The sequence below is a fragment of the Coffea eugenioides genome, chromosome 3, assembly GCF_003713205.1.
Source record: "Coffea eugenioides isolate CCC68of chromosome 3, Ceug_1.0, whole genome shotgun sequence".
Lineage (NCBI taxonomy): Eukaryota > Viridiplantae > Streptophyta > Magnoliopsida > Gentianales > Rubiaceae > Coffea > Coffea eugenioides.
The window spans coordinates 41,108,599-41,129,453 of record NC_040037.1 but is presented as its reverse complement, the minus strand read 5'-3'; the positions used below and the strand labels follow the sequence as shown (position 1 = coordinate 41,129,453).

At 34.5% G+C, this 20,855-nt stretch overlaps 3 protein-coding genes across 4 annotated transcripts; all 3 read right to left on the bottom strand.

Annotated features, from left to right (window-relative positions):
- Positions 1–3,058, bottom strand: LOC113766636 (salutaridine reductase). Its single transcript, XM_027310807.1, has 4 exons — positions 3,000–3,058; positions 2,610–2,868; positions 675–857; positions 1–399 (listed from the first exon to the last, which is right to left on the bottom strand). The coding sequence occupies exons 1-4, from the start codon at positions 3,056–3,058 to the stop codon at positions 1–3; spliced, it is 900 nt and encodes a 299-aa protein (XP_027166608.1).
- A 7,126-nt stretch (positions 3,059–10,184) lies between these two features.
- On the bottom strand, positions 10,185–18,520 carry LOC113764849 (cysteine synthase, chloroplastic/chromoplastic-like). Of its 2 annotated transcripts, none has more exons than XM_027308875.1 (10): positions 18,175–18,520; positions 16,611–16,720; positions 15,383–15,440; positions 14,628–14,891; positions 14,080–14,217; positions 13,756–13,807; positions 13,589–13,638; positions 11,860–11,919; positions 11,194–11,274; positions 10,185–10,518 (listed from the first exon to the last, which is right to left on the bottom strand). In XM_027308875.1, the coding sequence occupies exons 1-10, from the start codon at positions 18,436–18,438 to the stop codon at positions 10,426–10,428; spliced, it is 1,170 nt and encodes a 389-aa protein (XP_027164676.1). In that variant the 5' UTR covers positions 18,439–18,520; the 3' UTR covers positions 10,185–10,425. The 2 variants fall into 2 exon arrangements, with proteins under 2 accessions (XP_027164676.1, XP_027164675.1); XM_027308874.1 differs by having other exon boundaries at positions 13,589–13,668; positions 18,175–18,519.
- A 1,518-nt stretch (positions 18,521–20,038) lies between these two features.
- On the bottom strand, positions 20,039–20,855 carry LOC113764909. The gene has a single exon (XM_027308954.1). It carries the CDS (start codon positions 20,724–20,726, stop codon positions 20,172–20,174), a length of 555 nt encoding a protein of 184 aa, XP_027164755.1. The 5' UTR covers positions 20,727–20,855; the 3' UTR covers positions 20,039–20,171.

Below are 20,855 nucleotides of genomic sequence, written 5' to 3'. Positions count from 1 at the left end.
CTACAGCCTGGAATAAATACCACCAGAATTACTGACTGTGTAAAATTTCCCCGTTGGTAGGACTTGAGGTGGGAGCAAAACCAATTTTGCTGCAACTTCTGCAACATCATCTGCTGTATATTTTCCCTTTCCTCCAGTCATGGAAGTTCGAGTAAAACCAGGACAATAACAATTAACGCTTATGCCATGGCCTTTGAGACGCTTTGCTAATACTACTGAATATGCATTTAGAGCAAGTTTTGATACTGCGTAATCTGTCCATAATTCTGGCCATCCTTGGTTTTGCCATGTCCCATTCTTCACATTTTGAAGAAATAATTCAACCATTTCTTGAATTTGATTCTCAGATAATTTTTCTCCATCCATAAGTATGTCGCGTAATTTAGGGTTTTTTAGCTTCTGCATGAAAAAGGGTTGATATAGAATTAGTTAATTACGAACAAATTACCCTCAAACAACCCTATTCATCCAAAAGAATATCAAAATAGTCTAGAAAATGAAAAAGAAATATCAAATCTAGCTTGTGTGTGATGCTAAAATATCAAATAATATTTGATACTTTTGTGTTTGGCAAAAAACTTTTACACATGATGGAGTACTTGAAAATAAAAAAAAATATTGGATATTTTAAGCAGTTCTTTGGAAGTGAGAAGAAAAATATATTGTAGACTTACATTTAATAGTCCAAGTCTTGAGCTAATGTTTATAATTCGACCAAAAGAAGCCGAGGAACGAAACATGGGCAAGAGAGCCTCAGTCAGCAGTTTTGGCCCATAAAAATTGGTTCTCATCACTGTCTCTGCGTGTTCAACTGAGTTTTCATGAATATCATTGAAGGATACAGCTGCATTATTTACCTAGAGGAACACAAAAAAAAAAAAAAATCAACTCATTGTCAGTATAAACTAGTACTTATAACTAACAATCAACTTATATTTCTTAGAATTTTGGAAGGATTGTAGCAAAAGGGATTGTGGGGCGACCAAAATTGGATTATTTTTTCAGATAAAATTGCCTATATTACTCCATTACCGAAGACCATGGCTTAGTGGGGCAATTTTTTTGAAGAACCAACTGGAAAGTAAATTTTTATCTTAATCTTTCTATGTAAATTTAGACTTGATTTTGGACAATTTTACGACCTCAGACAGATTTATACTCTTATGAATGTGTCACAAGAAAAGTCTCATATATTGACCTTGAATACTTGAACAACTATATGTACAAGTGTATAACAATTCTCTGCTGTTGACCCAAAAATTGGAAATAGCATTATGTATTTGGATTAGCTGACATTATATACCTTCTAAAATTTCCTTATGCATGACTTGTAACATGATCTTATCTATCTTCCTGGTTTAGTTTTATTCTTAAGAAGTATACAGATGAACTATTATGGTCTGATTGTGAAAAAAAAATGAGGAAGAAGAAGAACAAGAAGAGGAAGAAAAGGAGGAGGAGAAGATGGATTTTTTTTGCAACTTTCCTTTCTTGATTAACTTATCTTTATCAAAAAATGAAATAAAATAAAATCAACACTTACGGATCTAGAGAAACTAGTTAAGCAGACCTAATTTTTGTTTATCCTGGGGCTAATTATAGACCCTAACCGTGAAAACTATTAGACCTTTGTTTCTCAGAATTTTTTCCTTTCCGTTATGTGGTCTGATTATGATACTTATATCGTGTTGTAATTGAAGTACCAAAAGATCAGAAAAATTGAAGAATATATTAATCAATTTGAAAACGTTAATCATACTTTACTTTTTTATAATAGCACTCTAACTGTCTCTTTTATTATATAATCTAATGAATAAAAATGATAGTAAAAAATACTATCATAAAAAAATAAAGTGCCATTAATATTTGCCTGATCAACAATGTTGTGTATATGGAGACGCTCACTCACATGTGTGTGTATTTGTGTATGTGTATGTATGTATATATTTATGCCGCATACAGTCTGAGTGCTTTGCTGCTTTTGGAACTGCCAACTATCATTCCCAAACAGGCTGCAATTGGGGCCTGCTACTGAAATTGACAACTCAATTTCCCAAACAGGCTGCAATTGGGACATCTGTGTATTGTACATTGACGTTGGTTCAAAAACTTACAAAATGTGCATTTGTTGACAACAGAAAATGATGCAAACTTTTAGGTCATTTTCCTGCTTGTATCCATCCACTGTACAGTCAACCTACAAATCCCTGTGTATAGTATAAAATACTAAGTATATGACCACACGTGTTATGTAATACACGGAATTGCTAATTGCCTTACTATCTAAGTTATACTATTCAAAGACTACATCTAATGAATAATATGCTAGCTTCCACCTCTTTAATTATTAGTGTTAGATGAAATTTGTGTATGACCATGGAAGGTTAAGAAGGAGTGCCAACAAACTTTGAAAATTTAGGAATTTAACCATCAATTACTGAGAAATAATATTCTCAGTTATATAATTTTTGCCTTTAGTTTCAAGCTTTTAAAAAATTTTACATCGTTGGTTTATCTTAGAGTTAAGCATGCAAAAAAAAAAAAAAAAAAACTTTTGACAATAAATTAGATGTATGTATGTATGTCCCATATATAGTATAGTAGCTCACCAGAATGTCTACTGCTGCAAACTTCTCTTTAATCCAAGATGCAAACTGTTTGATGGATGAAGGGTCTGATACATCAAGGCAAAAGAAATGAACATGATGTCCAAGTCTTTTGAGTGATTCAACTGCTTCTTGCCCCCTTGCATTATCTCTGGCTGTTAGAACTACGGTTAGTCTAAGCTCAGCCAACTTCTTTACTAGGGCAAAACCAATACCCTTATTCGCTCCGGTAACAATGGCAACTGTATCCTTAGACCACCACCTGCAATCACATTTCATGCAAAATTAGCTTACATAAAATCCATCAAACACAGGAGATTTGACCCAAGCTTATTTCATATACATAAGAATCATGCATTAAAGATTTGTATATTTGTTACAAGGAGTAATTACCTTGCTGTGGGAATGGAGGGAGGAGAAAGAAGGGCTTCAGATGACTCCTTTGATGCCATTGCAAGAAAACCTCAGCTCCAATTTGATCATGCAGAGGAGACAACAGAGACAAGGCCTATTTATAGAGATATATAATGTGTATCTTACTACCAAATGTTAAAAAAAGACTGGCATCTTAGGTGTAACATTAAATATATGGAGAACCTGCCATTCAATTTTCTCATGAAAAAAAAAAACTAAGTTGGGCTGCCTATTCACCAATAGGGAAATAAAGTGTACCATACTCTTATGAAATGGTATGTCATCTATCAAATATAATATATAGTATGGTCCAGCTTACTAAAGAACATGTCTGTAGGAATCTTTGCAATATGTATTCAATTCCATGTGCATTCGTGCCTTCATCTTTCTTTTTTGGTCTATTGGAATTCAACTTTCAGTTTATCTCCAGCATTTATCCTTATTTTAGATCCATCCAGCACAGCCAACATTAGCTAGGACGGTGGTGTAGTCTAGATATTTTCTAACAGCATAATACAAGGTTCTAGATGATGAAGACATCAAAGAGCAAATTACACTTTATCTCCCTATGGTTGAGTATTTTTCTATATAACCTCCTGTATTTTCAAAAGGTTTACATAACCCCCTCATGGATGGATTGAATTAAAGTGTCAAAGTGGCAAAAATGATCATTTGTAATTAAACCTTTAAAAATATCTAAATTACCCTTATAAATACATGACACACTAACCCCGTATAATTTTATGTTTTACCATATAACCCCCTTATGATTTAATACTTTACCTTATAACCCCTTTATGATTTTCAAAATATACACATAACCTCCCTTGGTTAATAAATAATTTTCAACTTTATATAAGGGTATTTTTGATATTTTAGGTGACTCCATTACGAATAATCATTTCAGTCACCTTGACACTTTAATCCAAATCATAAGAGGATTATGTATAACTTTTGAAACCATAGGAGGTTATGTAAAAAATACTAAATCACATGGAGTAAAGTATAATTTACCCTTTATCAAAAGAATCTTGTTTGTATTTACAATTTTAAGATTAGTCAAGTATATGTGACCGTTTTTTTAAATCTTTGATGGCTTGTATTATGTTTCATGCAAATTTCATGAACACAATTCTAATTAATTAGATTAATTTATTTTCTTAGAATATTCAATCATGAAAGTCTTGTTGAGGAAATTCAGTCGTGTTCATATGTTCCAAACGAACTTCCAGTGCAGATATAAATAATAAATAATTTGGTTCAGTTGGGTCTAAAAATCGTGTACAATTAGGCCTATCCCACACTCTTTTTTTTCTTGATTAAAAATCATTCCCTTCCCAAGGGAAGTGTGAGAGGGGGGGGGGGGGGGTGGGGGTGGCGGCGGCGGCGGCTTTTCCAACCAAAATGGCATTCTGATGGAAGGCTAACCAGACCACTACGTCATGAGTTGCTGTCAGTCCAAGCGAGAAGCAAAAATCAGCTATTGTACTTTTCTTTTGGTTTATTTCCGAAGTAACCTTCTTTGAAAAAAATATTCCCAGTGTAAGGCTCTTTTGTAAATTACTACCATTTTAATCTTTTTTATGCCATGTAAGCTCTCATTTTAAATGCAGGAAGACCTCACCTAGAAAAACCTTCTCATTGTGGTAATATTACTCACCTCATACTCAAAATTCAAACACCAACAGACCAAATCCAAAGAATAAAAAAAAAAAAAAGGCAACAAACATATGATTCCACATTTATAATTAACGATAAGATATTATAATTAAGAAGTATTTTATATTTTGAACTCTTCAATCATCCATGTACCTTTATATCGAAACCAATAGGATTCGATGTTAGCTTTTTAGAAATAATATTATCCTGTTACTCCCAAGAATTAGAGATCTTGAATTTTGATTCCTCCGTCCACTCTTTTCTTCATAAATCCCATGATTCCCCTGCTAACTTTTTTTTGGAAAAAAGCTTTACTTATAGAAAATCAAAAAGAAATGCTACAACAATTTTATAATATTTTAGCATCAATCAAATCTACAGTCTTTTCCCATGTTTATTGCCTTCATTTTTCTATTTTTCATCCTTGAATTTTGCCTTTTGCGTTTGCATTTCGGGCGCGAATGTGGAAATCAGTAACCATGAGGAAGAAAAAAGTGAATAGTATTACAGCAAAGGACAATTCCAAAACCTCTTTCAAGATTTCTAATAATTTCACATTGGTCACCTCTATATTCAAATATTATACTTACTGTGCTTTTTTAAGAACTAACAAAATGAGTATAATAATCTTCCCAAACTTTACAAAAAATTCTGGGAACAATTTTTTGAAAAAGGGGAAAAATAATAAAATGCCTATCGAACTTGAAAAACGTATCACCAAGAATCTTGTCCATCACCAAGTACGATATCACACCCATTCTACTTCTTTCCTACAGTTTCAATCCCCTTTTTTCCCATTCAAGTTTTATTATCCTTTCCATAATCCAAATCTCTATGTCTCACAAATTCTAGTGTTAATCATGCTTTTTAATTGACTCATCTCTCATTCCTTCCATTTGTTCTCATTTTTTCTCCGCCCAAAGTTTAATAAACAATTGCAAACACAAATATACAATTGTAACTTTGGCCAAAGGAATATAGAGGAAATGATTTAGGCTTGAGGCAAGACTATTTAAGACTAGGAGAAAAACAAGAATACATTCATTGAATAATTTGATTTAAATATAAAAACTCCTTAAGGGAAATTTGAGTCATTAATATGATTTTTTTTCCCTAACATCAGCCAAACAAAACCCAAAACTACTATTCAAGAAAGGTATGCAGAATTTTTTTTAGAGATGAAGGGGGCTACACGTAATTGTCACAAATCTTAGGGGAGGTTTGTTGATATGAGGTCTCACAACATATAAGAGGGAAGTTTATGTGGCATAAAAGAGATTAAAAAGATAATAATTTGTGAAAGAGCATCACACTGGGAATATTCTTTCTAAAAGAAGGTTATTTTGGAAATAAACTCACCCTAAGTACGTATGTGGTACTACTATATTCACAAGCTAAAAATAATAACGTTACAAACTTTATTAATCTAAAGAGAAAAAACCTTCCACAACCACGAATTATTCTATGTTGTTTTGATTAGCTTGGCAATTTTGTGCCTTAAAAACTCTCTAAAATTGAAACATATGTTATACCCTAAAGGTATTAGACTCTCAACATGTCATAAGGGCCAAATTACAATTCAACAGTGGGTGGTTCAAAGAGCATAGATAGTAAAAAAAAAAAACAACTATAAAGAAGTACTATGGTAAGAGTACTTTAATTATTTGTTAGGCTAAGCACATGGTTTCTTGCACATAATCAATGGCTTAGTCCATTCCAATGTTGGTTTTTTTAATTTAGAATACTAGTATATCCTCAAGAATGACTGCTGATGCTTTTCATGCTTGGACTCCACTATTCTAGAATACTATATGTTGTTGGTAATGCTCGTGATTTCCCCCCGTGTGTTGAAAAATTGTGGCACGAAGAGTTATAGAGGGAGAAAAGTAGAAAAACCAACTAGGAGAATACCTAGATTAATGCCCTTCACAGGGTAGCTCGTTTGGTCACAGTAGCTTCCTTAAGGTGTTCGAGTCCCGTGATTAACGTGTTGGGGGGGGATGGGGCCTCTCCTCCCAGGCCGGAGTGGGATTAGTCAGGCCCCGTAAGGATTGACCCAGACACCCACTCCGTCAGCAAAAAAAAAAAAAAGAATACCTAGATTAACAAAAATCTAGTGAGATATCCGAACAAATTTTTTGGGGAAAATAAAAACATTGTTAATCTGACCAAAATAAAGCTGCAACCAAAAAGAGAAAAACATCAAAAATGAGAATGATATAGGGCTAGAAATGGTTAAGATTTCAGATAATGCTCAATGGTAAAAATAGTCAGAGCCATGAAATGAGCCAACGATTTTGGCATGTATAAAAAGAGCCTCAACTTCATAGGTATAATAATAAAGTCAAAAAATTCACACAAGTGCCAAACTATTGCAGTTCGATTAATGTTTATTATGAAACGTATTGACTGGAAACTATCTTATAAGACCTAGGTTAGGGTGCCTGTTATGCATGCATCAAATTGTTTAAACAATTGAATTAAAATATGGTGTTCACATGCTAATACTTTTGAAGCATCAAATTGTTTAAACTATTGAAAATATTGTATTCACGTACCAATTTTTTTGGAATGTATACTAATTTCTTTTTATTTTTAATCGGCAATGTACACTAATTTATTAACTGCATAATACTAATTGTTGGAATATTCTTTAAAGTAATCTTCAATATTTTACTTATTTATGTGGAAAAAATTAGTGCTAGGAATAGGTGGCTTGCCATGTGATCATAACCTTGGACTTAGTTAATTAGTATTTGGTTTTGTCATAGTTGGATTTAGTCCAAGGTGGGTTGAAAGTTGCAGTAACACTTCTGCTGCCTAACTTGCTAGTTTTATATTGAGAGGTGAGGTTTTGGCTAAATAAAAAGTATATTTGTTTGCATCTATTTTATTTGTTGCTTTGACCTTTTCTATTTTTTTCCACAAAATTTCTGGTGCCTTGAATTATTTATTTGTTTAAATTATGTGGGTTCAAAAATTTTCACAGTTTTAACCTAAGTCCTAATTAAAAGGTAAAGATTCCAAGAAGAAAAGGAAAAAGCATCCCTCATTGTCAATAGTTTAAAACAACTGGAGTCCGAAAAGCCTCTCATCTCTGATTAATTAACAGCATGTAACCTAAAGTAGACCTAAAAAATAGTACCTAATTGTGACAACCTTTTTAGTGCATCGTTACATCAATATGACTTGTTTAGCAAGTTCATGGGTTGAAAATTGATTTCACAGTTTTCTCTAATTGCACTTAAAATATATAACAATTTATTTTTTGAATTCATCTTGATCAATTGGATTATATATCTATTTCGGAAAATGACATGTGGCAACAAGTACCCCCATAATAACTTAATTTTCTCTTTCTCTTCCTCTTTCTAGTACCCCATTAATTTCACGTTTTTGTAGTTATTTTAGGCAGAGAATATACTAGCACACCAAAAAGGCTTGTAACGTTCCATCCGCCCTTTAAAAGTAAAAGATGAAATGGAGCGTTAGAAATACTATCAGAATTGCTCACATCATTTACCTTATTCTATTCTTCGTGTTTTCATTAGTTGAGCTAGTTTATAAGTAGCTATATACAGGGGTTGAATTCAAAAAGAAACCACATACATAAACTATATATTTCAAACAACCCTAGTCCTCTATGATGTTAAAAACTTCTTCAAGTCTAGAACATAAATATATAATATTGATTGTTCTAAAGAAACAAAAGAAGTGTACAAAATAATTAGTTTAACAGCTAGCTTTGTGACTTTCAGCAGAACACGTCTCATACATAGTGGAATATTACCTGCACAGTACTGACCTTTAGGCTCATTAGTACAAAATACTAAGCTAAATAGTTCTTTTATCATTCCAATCTTGACTTTTGAATTACTATACAACGTGGGACAAATCTCTAAGCACATATATTCCTCATGCAACGTTGGATTGAGACAAATGTGAGAACAAATGTCCACATTACATGAACGATAGGTACAAAGAGTAGAAAAATTGCATTGATCTCCATAGAACTTGGTGACTTCTTTAGCTTTTCACAAGATGCGTTCTCTGTTCGACTTCTCTTCTTTGATGGGAGAAAGGGGAAATGATAAAGAATGCATGGCGTATTTCTCGTATTAGACGGCTTTTTGTGATGGCATAAAGTTGGCCTAGTACTGTTTCTCAGCAGTTTCATAATTATCCTACCTTCAAAGCCACCAATGCAAGACCAAGCTGGTGCGGTGAGACTTGCACTACTGAACGCGATCAGCCAAGGATGGAGGAACATTAAAGTGGAGCTGGAAAATAGGGAGTTGGTAGAGTGCATAAAAAACACTAGGACCAGCAACCATCTGATGGCTACTCTAATAGATGATATCCAGTACATAAGTAATCTGTTTCAAACATGTTCTTCTCTTTTGTTAATTCAGGGTTTGTGGGAAGTATCAAGTTGAGCATGTATGCTCTAAACATCTTTGTAGATAAAGAATGGGTGAATCCCAATTTTAAGTGTTAGGCACCAATGTTTCTGTGGGACTTATGTCCTTTTGCTTGGACCTTTGTCCAAATACTGTAATTATCAGTTATATCTATAAAGCTAACGTTTCGACAAAAAAAAAAAAAAAAAACAAAGCCACTTTTCTTTCGGTTGCACTAATGGAGGAGGGCATACCAAGCAATTATAGTTAATGGACATGAGCCCTATGTTGTGTCCGAAAGTCCAATTTGCTATATTTTGCTGTTCTAATTATTATAGAATTTACCCAAATAGTAGTGCTAGATGAATTTTTTTTTTTTTTTTGGTACGATTGAAGAAAAAATTTTTAAAAAAAAAGTTAGGATCCAATTGATAAATATCTTCCACCAATCAAAAACCCTACAAATTCATTTTCAACGATCTCTTAACGGTAGACCATCTTTTGAGCCCAAACTCTTGAGAAGAAATTAGAAGCAACAAAGAAAATGTAGATTGTGGGAGGTTTCAAAATTAAAACCTCTCACTTACATTTTCAATCCCGTGCCATCCAACTCATCCCCTTCCCAATGTAGACAAGTGATCTCCACTTCAAAATTCTTGAAGTAAAACCTCCAAGATTATGGTCAATCTTACATATATGCTGTGCAAGTAGCCATGCATAAAGGAGAGGTTCCTTTATGCTTTGTTTGGTCTAAACACTATGGCTAATTATCTTCAAGGGATCAGTACAGTTGCACTCATTTTCGTTGCCAGCATTTCAAAAATCAATGAACTCCCAGAACAGCATTTTATTCTCGAATATCAGCCTCTTAAATTCCAACACAAAAGAAAAAAAATCAGAATCTAAATTCAGTAATACATTATCCCTCCATCCCAAATTGAATGTCCTTTCAACATTCTCCCTGTCCGTCGACATATTTTTTAACTTACAGAGTCAAATATTCTAGATTTTCCCCTGATTTTATGATTGACGACCAATTAGAGGGGGAAAAAGCTTGAAAGTTGATAGAAGTTAGTATACCATAGATTGTAAAAAGGGCATTGCATTGAGGACCAAAGGAATCTTAAACGTTTTCATAAAAAAGAAGGCCAAAATTTTGCAAAAACCCTCCGTTCATAACTAGCATTTTAGGTCTTCACAAAAGATTATGATACGAAAAATTCACTGGTAATCTATCTAGAGGACATACCAGCTCAATAGTCTGGAAAACAAAACAAAGATGTACAAAGGAAACTCCACCCACTGTTTATTACCAAAAGTTAAGCAGCTTGAGAGAAGGTGACCTTTCACATCTCAGGTTGCATCTTCTCACACTCTTCCCGAATTGACTGGAAAAGGGCAGTCGACAAGTATCGCTCTCCAAAGCTTGGGAACACAACCTACAAGTATACAACCATCACATAGTTAAATCAAACTGCTGAAGTTCAGATATTATTCAACCGGTTTCCCATGTTAATCACATAATCTATCAACTCCACAGGCATTTATGAGGAGGGTGAATCGGCCAATTTAAGACTGGAGGCTGCAGCAGAGGTTACCCTAGCCATGGTTCATCTAATTTCAACCATGGAACATGGCCAGGTCAGCTAGAACTAAATAAGTACGCATATAGTTTCTATCAATCTACAAAGCCAATTGGATGCCAATACCAGAACATATAATTATATTAACGAAGTAGTAATAGTAGAGAATGCTTGTTGAGATCAGAAGTGAAGACTTAGTTCTGTCACCAATGTAACTTAGCCATTAGCCATCTACAGATTTAGCATGATGACTCTAAAATAGATCCATTGTTCACCTAGTGATGGATTCAAATCTAATGTTGTTATCTTTTTCTTTTATAAATCTGAACGAGTTCACTTTAGCTATAACTATTGGATGAACCCATATAACCAATGTCCCACACTGTGATTGAGAATTTATTTTTGATAATTACCAATAAAGACAAGCTTCACCAGACAGGCTACTTGAATGTCTAATAGAATGTTTCAGACTCTGCATTTATCAAGATTCCAATCAGATATCAACAAAACGCCAGCTACAGTAAAACATACCGCAATAAGCTTTCCCTCATTCTCAGGTCTCTTCCCAACTTGGAGGGCAGCAGCAGTTGCTGCCCCAGAAGAAATACCAACCTGGTGGAAGGAGAATATTCAGAATAACAATGATGCAAATACTTGAACAAGTGAGAGACCAGGATACAGGCATGTTACAGGAAAAATGATCAGTTAGCTATGTCAAAAAGGGAGAACAAATCACTAAAAAGTAATGTAGAAAATACAACATAGATAGGCATCAAGTACTTTGAGTAAAGTAAAAGCAAAAAGATAAGTTTCTTCTTTGGCTAAATATTCATCTGAAGTTCACTCCTAACATCATCTGAATATCAATGGTTCTGCATCAAATTTGGATAGCCAAGATGCTGCACAAGTTCATTGCATGGGCAGTTAAAGCAGGTTGCCTAGCTTTGTTAATTTAATTTCTTTTAGACATTGATCGAGGGGAAGGAAAAGGCTAGCCAAAAGGAATTGAACCAGCTAGTAGCAAACCTAGTTCTAGGACACAAGGCACATCATTGGGCAGTTGAGCAGGTTGGCTAGCTTTTTTTTAATTTCATTATTCATCTTTAACTTCATCATGAAGTCACAAGTAAAATTAAACATTTTTCTGCATCTAAAATTTATGAGAAATGTTCATAAATCTAGTTCAAATTCACTTACCAACAAGCCTTCTTGAAGAGCTACTTGCTTTGCTGTTTCAATGGCTTCAGCACTATCTATCTGGTGGAAACAATAAAGTGAATAGCAATAAGGAACCAAATAAAAATATGGAACCATGAAGAAGATGGTCAAACCAGATGAACTACGTATCAAAGTGCAAGAGAAAAAGTACGTGATAAAAGAGAATGGTGGTTCACTAGCATAAAAAAGTCATGGATGGCAGAAAAAGCTACACTCATCAGTATAAAGAGACTTAGGAGACCACAAAAATGGAAAACAAGATATTTCACAAACAATGAACCTAAAAATAAGAGTCCAGCACATATTATCGTTTGATGGGAGATGAACTCAAGCCCTTAAACAGGAAACATTACCAATAGAACAAGGGAATAAGCAAAATGGTCACACCATAATTTCATGAATACAGTTGCCACAGTTAACTGCAAAGCCAAGTGCATAACATAATCTCCAAAGAAATATCCTCCATCAATTCCACAATTAGACATACAACACTGTTTTAAAACTTTAAACGCGCTTTGAAGGGAGGGTTTTGGAAGTTCATTTTGTTTCACATTCACCCTTGTGTTGATGATGTGGTTAAATTTTGCAAATGTGCACCTTAAATGTCTCCAGTCTTTTTGTGCAAATAACAGAATGTGCCCCTACTTTCCAGGTAATGGAAGAAACACTCCAGACTAAGTGCAGTTAAACACAAACACCAGAGCTGGTACCAAATTGGTTATGCACGCACTACACTTTTGTCAAATGATATCACTTGCAGGGTCTACTCTAGCTTTTCTATAACATTTTCAATTTTCTAAAACAATATCTTCTGACTTTTTTCAAATGTGCCTCAAGTTTGGACATCACAAAAAGGAAACTATGAGATTAAAATCGGAAAGAGCCAGCATCAATTCCCCAATAAAAGCTTTCAGAAGAAAGCCCATCCAAGGGCAACTTATGCATAATAAAAAGTATTGCATCCAAATCTGGGAGCGGAAATAATTTTGTTATCCTCTTTTTCAGCTATTACCTTCTGAAACTCCAATAAAGATTGGAAAATTACGAATTGAAAATGAAAATAAGTTTCAGGAAGAAATCCAAATATCAACTAGACTAAACAGTTAAAGACTGGTAGGCCGTCTTGTATTGAATAGAACATGGTATCAAACATCAAGAGTTTCAACTTGCAAAGCTCTATAAATCAGTTTTGCATTATCCCATTGTTTAAGTGCTCACACATAAATCTGAAAGCAATTAGTTCTTAGCTGAAAAAACCACATAGACTTGCCCGTCCCAAATTTCCTTTTCACCAGATAAATGCTTCCATTGTAACCAAAAAAGAAAAGGACAAAAGCAGTATTTTCACTTTTTTCTACATGGCAGAAATTTAGCTAGTAAGAGCCATGTTACACAGGTACATGGAAAAGTTTGAAAATCATGTGCTATCATCCTGTTGCCCTAATTGTTGGGTTTCATCCTCCATGAAGCTAAACTCATTAGCAGACCTTTCCAAACTTTTCTAATAGAATCTAAATCACTCACACTCGGATACTCTGATAGTCGATATTTTGCAATGGAGATCAATCCTCCTTTGAGATAGATTTCAACATTAACTAATCAACAAAAGGTCTAATACAGATTAAACAAAATAAAAGTAACATTCTGGTAAGCCATTATGAGAAATCTAGAAGATGAGTAAAGCATTATGAGAAATCTGGGGTTATACCGCAATAACTTCATCCATCACTTCTTCATCTAAATTTCTTGGGATAAAACCTGCTCCAATGCCTTGAATTTTGTGAGGGCCTGCACTTTCAAATTGCAGCCACTAGAACAAATACAAGAATTAAATCTCAAATAAAAAGGAGCATACGATGTTAGCATCTAGCTTACCAGGTTTGCCACCAGAGAGTATGTTGCTTTCTAAGGGTTCTACTCCAATAACCTGACTTCCACATAAAAATAAATAAAAAAAAGAACAGAGAATGAGAGAGAGAAAATCTATTGTGAGGAAAATATTGGTCAACATTCCGTGAAACTGAGATGCGTACTTTGAAAATTTTTGGAGAATTGCTACAGCTTTTATAAATTAAATAGGTGACTTAAATGATAAAAAGAAAGGGGATTTAACTGAGGTGGATGTGTATGATGAAAAGGCAAACTTTCTAAAATATACCCACTTACCCAGAACTAAAGAATAAATGAATAGATGCCTACCTTAATGCCAGGATTTCTTTCTTTCAGATACCGACCAGCACCGGAGATCGTTCCACCAGTACCAATCCCTGCAACAAGTATATCTACCTTGCCTCTTGTATCTTCCCAAATTTCTGGGCCAGTTGTATCATAGTGTATCTGCAGAAGATAAGACGCATAATCAAACTTTTATCAGAAATATGATGGCCTCAAAACACACAAAAGAAGACCCCTCTGATACTATCCAGCTGCACGTGTCTGCAACACATTATATCTTTTGTTTTCTTTAAGAATGGGAAGGTGGCTGTTTCAAGGTGCCTCATAACAAAATGGATTTTAATTTCAATTATAAGTCCAAAGACTAGGGCTATAGCCGACTGAGGTAACGTACTTCGTAAGACTGGGAAGGTGGCTGTTTCAAGCTGCCTTATAACAAAATGGATTTTAATTTCAATTATAAGTCCAAAGACTAGGGCTATAGCCGACTGAGATAACGTACTTCGTAGAGAGCAATAGATAAAGCATGTCTGATAGAACGAACTACAACTGAGCGAATTGTGGACAATTACCTTTGGATTTGCAGGGTTATCAAATTGTTGAAGTATATAGGAATTAGGAGTTTTATTCCGAATTTCTTCAGCTTTTTCAACAGCTCCTTTCATGCCTTTAGCAGGATCAGTTAAGATAAGCTCAGCTCCAAATGCTCTCAGTAGAACCCTCCTTTCAAGACTCATAGATGAAGGCATTGTCAGTATAAGCTTATATCCCCTAGAAGCAGCTATAAATGCCAAGCCAATGCCTGTATTTCCACTTGTAGCCTCAACCAAAATACTCTGCAATAAGAAAGGACAAGAATGATAAACATCCCCTATAACAAAGGTGTGATATTACCACCAAATGCCATTGGTAAAACAAGAACTTCAAATGCCAAAAATGTTCAATGATGGTATAAAAATACTTAATTTCCTCAAATGTTTCACCTCCCAAAGAAAAAAAAGAGAAAAACACATACCAACTTTTCATGTAACAAAAGATTCAGTGGCATCTAAATTTTTATAGCTGGTTCAGTATTTTCTCCTTGTACTAAAAGGTGTAGAATCTAGCAAACAACAAGATGTAGAGATCCTACAACTGCTGTGAGTGACTAACGTGCTTCAAAAATTCCATAATTTTCAAATCCATCACCATGAAAAAGAAAAAAAAGACTACACCAGTCCTAGCCCGAGCTACAAAAAGTCAACTATATTCATTCTTGTTTCAAAAGAGTCAAAATACACATCTAACACGTAGTCCATCAGAAAGATGGATTTTAATGTTATCTCACCTTCCCCGGCGTAATAACACCCTTCTGCTCTGCATCAGCTATCATGCTGTACCCTATCCTGAAAACAAGAGAAGTCTATCAGGAAAAACAAAATCATCTTACACATCTTTTTTCCAGTTAAATGGGATATCCTCAATAATGTTTAAAGCAACATTTTCCACATACTTTATCATTCATTCAGTTTGTAAACTAAGATAAAATTGCAAACAATGAAATTTTAATCTCAGCAAATGTTTCTAGGAGCACCAAGACGTTGTTCATCCAGCTAATTAAGAACAACTTAAAATTTTCTATGCTAGTCTTAAAAGTCAAATAGGTCAACATGCTTAGTGGTCCAGCATTTCTTCTATCCACTAGAGTTGCCTAAATCCTCAAGGTATCATTAGTTTCCTTATGAACCCGCAAGTATTACCAGAAATTACATAGAACTTATCTGGAATCTCCATCCTGTTCCCTGCTATTTTAACTGACAGTAGCTAAGAGAATATATAAGTTATCTAATGGAATTTAGACAGAATGTAGATCATTGGAACAGATAATCTCTGGAATTTCCTACTAATCAGAGAAGTCCTATTAGAGGGCATCTTCCTGTAAGAACCAAATTGCTGCTGTTTTAGAATGACCACCATGAATCATAGTTCAATATCAATATCAGAGTTACTTTAGGTCAAAAGAAGATGAACAACGCTTTGTCTTGTATAACAGTATTTCAGGATAACTGGGTTACCAAGTTCAGATTTATCCACTACATGTTCCACTTAGGTTGAAAGAAGATGTATAACACTTTGTCCTGTATAACAGCATTTCAGGTTAACTGGGTTATTAGTTCAGAATTATCCACTACATTTTCCTCAGTTTCCAGAAAGAAACTAGTACATAATTAGATTTATTAGTTAGCTTACTACTTGGCAGTTGGATGCAAGGAGTGATTGCTGAAATCTTCTAATATTACATATTTGCATAGCCATATAAATGGAAACTTACCTTGACGGTAAATGATGTTGCTAAAACATTTTTTAAATGACTCTGATAACAGGCCCATCATGGAATGATTCTAATGCCAAGGTGTAATAATTTGTAATTACAGATTAAATTGTGGTCAAGGATTGCAAGACAGAAGCTATTAATACTGGCGAGGAACCTGCAATATAGGGAGGCCTAATTTGGAAAAACAAGGCAAACTCCTGAAACACATTATTTCTGATTGTTTGACCACAAGTCCACTTACCTATCCTTGACACTACAACATGGCTCCATAATTTCAAGCTTTGCGGCTATGTGTGCTACAGAGCCCTTTACAATATTATTCAAGTACACCATGGGTGTCTTCCCAATTAGCTGCAAGACAAAAGAAAAGAAGTAATAGGGCATCAGATGACACTTTAAGGCTGCTCATAATATTCTTTTTTCTTTTCCTAATGATAAGAGATACATAAATTATACTAAAGTTACTAGAAAAAGCTGACAACTGCTGTAGTAAGATATGCAACGCAGGAGTTAGAAGCAATGGAAAGAACACTAAAGCAGGAAATAGGGATGACATTGTTCTCAAAGAAAGATGAAATCACCAAATTTTTCACATTATCCAAATTCTGACCATAAGATCACATAGATTCCTGCAAGAAAGAGCAGGAACAGGAAACTACAGAAGAGGGGAAAGGAGGATAATTTTTCTTTCACTTGGTATAAATAGATATCAACTACGAATTTATCATTATATGCCATAATCAACCCACCCCAAACACCAAGACTGTAACCACAGTATTAACGGTTCTTCTAGTTAATATTGACAAACAGTTAGAACATAAATAATGATTTACTCCTTCCAAGTTCATATCACTAAATGCCACCAAGATTCACAATTTGGTGCCTTCCGAAGACTTCCAAAATCAGACATTTTGCTAAACAAAATGTAAGAGAATATAAAGAAAGCCAGATTATAATCAACTGAAATTTGAATGAATTTCAAATAAAGACTACAACTTGCAGCATGCTTTTGACAAAAAAAACCACCCAAGACTGCAATCCACCAAAACTTGAGGTAAGATTGTGAAGCAAAATATCAGGTACAGAGAGACAAACCCTTCTAATCATAACAATGTCATAAAATGATATTGCTAAAGACATATTTCACAAAAAATAAACAACTACCATTCGATTGAAGATGGAAGCAAAGAAAATTAATGCGCAACAACTTTCCAATGAGAAACCAAGTTTGGAGAGATACGCAACAAGGCATCCAATTTTTCAATATTGGTGTAAATATAGGGCAAACCTAAGATTGGACCCAATTTGAAGTGAACTTGAAAGCACATTACTACGTCTTAAAAACTGAATAAAATCCAATTTTATCAAAATTCTTCAACTCGTTAGCAGTTGTAACAACAGGAGAATGACACGGATAAGATGACAACTAAATGGAATGGTAAAAGGTAAGAAGAATAAAACAACATTACAGATGAGCATTCAACTAGAACAATCCAGGGGCATATGATAGAGACGCGTATAAGATAAAACATCCCATTTTCAAATAATACTAAACAAAAAATAAAGCTTTCTAAATAGAACAAAAAATCCGATCACCAATGATGATTTCTGCATCTTTCCATCACAGCCCAGATGGAAATTCAACTCAAAAGAATCCAGGGAAAAGTATACATACCGTTATAACACATAAAAATGCTTTTCTTTTCATTTTTTTTGAACAAATAAAAATAAATAAATTTATAAAAAAAAAGGAGCCCAGATGAAAATTCAACAGATAAAATCCAGGGGAAATGATGGAAACCAACCTGGGTGACATCTTCAGCTATGTTAAGCCCTTCAACCTCTGTTACAGGCTGCTGTTCAATGGAAACTGCTTGGCAGGTTACAGAAGAAAAAGAAGCCTTCTCTTTGTAGAACTTTTTGCTGGAAATACTACTGGAATTAACGTTCTTGAAGCTCACAGAATTGACCCCAAAACGACCCCGTTGGGGCAAAGGATTTTCTGGGCAAAATTCAGACTTGGAATTGCAGAGAGAAGTCAAGGGCTTGTTGATTAAAAAGGAAGCCATTGCTGTGAATTCTGCCTCTCCTCTTCTTTCTTCCTTTTTCTTCCTTTCTTGTTCTGCTTATCTTTTTCTTTTCTGAGGTTTCTTTGGGATTTTTGTTCTTTTTCCACATTGTTTTTGGCTTTTCGGGAAATATCGGCTATTGAGTGACGTGAAACGACAACGTTGTAAGGGGCCTAGTTCAACATGTGGGGCCGGTTGAAAAGATCCTCTCAATTAAGGATTGTGGTTCGTTACCAAAGTGGTAAAGATCTTAAAATTGCAAATTGGGAGCTAGAAATGTTATATAATCTTTTCGACCTGAAAATAATTGTAGAATCATTTTAAGACGTTAATTATTTGAGTCCACCTATAAAAAGCGACTCTAAAAATTACGATATTTTTAAGCCATAAACTCAAACAGAATATGAGAATTTCTAAAATCAAGAAAGTAGGTTATTCATTAATTTGTTTCTGTCGATTAAACCGTATCACACATAATATAGGATTTTCTTTTTTTTTATTTTTGATAGAAAAGGAAAATTTTAAGCAAATATATTATTCATTTAAAAAAATTTTCTCGAGGTACACTTGAAATATTACGGAATAACTGTCGCTTATGCCAAATTATTTATTCCCGACTTCGAGATTTTATTTATTTCCGACATCATCCAAACGGAGCCATCACCTCAACATCAAGATTTCCGTAGTAATTACCAATGCTTCTCTTCTTAGATAAGAACATAAATGATACTAAGAAAAGTTAGTCACTCAAACTTGTACTTGAATTTTTTTTTCCCAAGCAGCATAGGCAGTAGACTACCAAGTTGGGGATGTGGTGAAAATTAACCAAGGTCATTATTCAGTCATTATAATACTAAATAGAGGACAAATTTGATAAATTAGTAGTGCTTAAGGCATATTTATTGATTTAAAAGGGTATGTTAGTGAAAAAGAAAGATCTTGTCATTGTGGGAAATCCAAGCAAATTAGTTAGAATGTTCTTGTCATATCCTCCTACCATTATTATGCCTTTCACTTTTCAAAAATGTTGACCTTTTATCTTACTCTAATCGCAAAGAATAAACTTTTTTCCACAAGAAGATTTCATAGTCAAAAATTATTTGATTATCCCAAGACAATCAAGTACTATCATCCTACCGTAGCATATTATTTACGTTCACAATGTCACAATAATGTTAAATTAAAGAGGCCGAATTGCTAAAATAAAATTGTTGAGGATGAAAAAGAAATTAATGGCCAGTTCTTAGACGTGATGAGCAAAGCTTTTGCACATGTACCAAAAACTTGAATTAAATTTTTGTATTGCACTTTAGTCCTTAATATTTAATTTAATTATCATTTTTCCACACCAAGGAAAGCTACACGTTATTCGATTAAAGTCAAACGACCACATCCACACAAATATATAAAGTCCCTTTCTGGCTTTCTGCATGAATACAACAAGAAGACTCTAAAAATCTCATACAAAAAGGTGTCCAGATACATTTTTGCTTGACCAAAAATTTGTAAATCCAACAACCAAAAATTTGTAAATCCAACTTAATGGAGAGAAAAGAATATTCTGCTGACCCCAGACTATAGCAGATACATAAAGAAATGGTTTAATTAAAAAAATAAATTTAATTAATTGCAATAGCAATATTACAACAACAATTAATTGATCAACAAAAAGGAAAACACTTAAATATGTAGTGCTTCTGATAATTGGACACCATGGAATCTGATGATCATCTCTAGACTTGGAATGGCTGAAATGGAGAAGCCCACTTGCCCCTATTTTCCCCACCATCTTGAGCTCTACTCCCATTGTTGCCTTCCACAAAGCCATAGTATCTGAGCACAAATGCCAGAACCAGAACCAACCATTCCAAGCAGAAGATGGCAATGGACAACCCTCCAGCCAATTTCAGAATCACAGCAGCATCATCTTCTCTGACATAAGATTTCAGAGCTCCCAGAAAGTTTGAAGTAGTGGTGAAGATCAGCACAGAAACAGATCCCTGAAAAATTGCGGTAAGCACGGTGGCCACCATGTGCAGAGCATACCACTTGTTGGAGCCACCGGAGGCGGCGCTGCAGCCGGAAACGGCTCCAGCGATGGTGAGAACGTGGAGGAGAATGAGAAGGAAGCCGGAGACCGAGGGGACTAGCCGGAGGGAGAGAAGCAGGAAGATGCAACTAGAGGCTGCACCCAAGAGGATGTAGTTGCTGAGCAGGAAGATTTTGTGTGTGTGGTAGTGAGATTTTGCTACATTGTTGCAATCTGGGCTGTTGATTGAGAGTCCCATTTTGGAAGAATTTGATGAAAGATTGATCAGATTCTTGATTTTTGTATCTGGGATGGACGAATTTTGGCTGAGATTGGAGAGAAATGAGGAGAAAAGATCTGTATTTACACTTTACACTTTACAGGGCTA

What these genes read in the sequence shown, in the direction of transcription:
- LOC113764909 (XM_027308954.1), bottom strand. Translation starts at nt 20,726, where the DNA reads ATGGGACTCTCAATCAACAGCCCAGATTGCAACAATGTAGCAAAATCT.
- LOC113766636 (XM_027310807.1), bottom strand. Translation starts at nt 3,058, where the DNA reads ATGGCATCAAAGGAGTCATCTGAAGCCCTTCTTTCTCCTCCCTCCATT. An exon ending in CCCTCCATTCCCACAGCAAG is followed by an intron (nt 2,869 to 2,999) that starts GTAATTACTCCT and finishes ATGTGATTGCAG; the next exon opens with GTGGTGGTCTAAGGATACAG. An exon ending in TTGCAGCAGTAGACATTCTG is followed by an intron (nt 858 to 2,609) that starts GTGAGCTACTAT and finishes GTGTTCCTCTAG; the next exon opens with GTAAATAATGCAGCTGTATC.
- LOC113764849 (XM_027308874.1), bottom strand. Translation starts at nt 18,438, where the DNA reads ATGGCTTCCTTTTTAATCAACAAGCCCTTGACTTCTCTCTGCAATTCC. An exon ending in TGTTGTAGTGTCAAGGATAG is followed by an intron (nt 15,441 to 16,610) that starts GTAAGTGGACTT and finishes TCTTGTTTTCAG; the next exon opens with GATAGGGTACAGCATGATAG. An exon ending in AAAGAAATCCTGGCATTAAG is followed by an intron (nt 13,808 to 14,079) that starts GTAGGCATCTAT and finishes TGTGGAAGTCAG; the next exon opens with GTTATTGGAGTAGAACCCTT.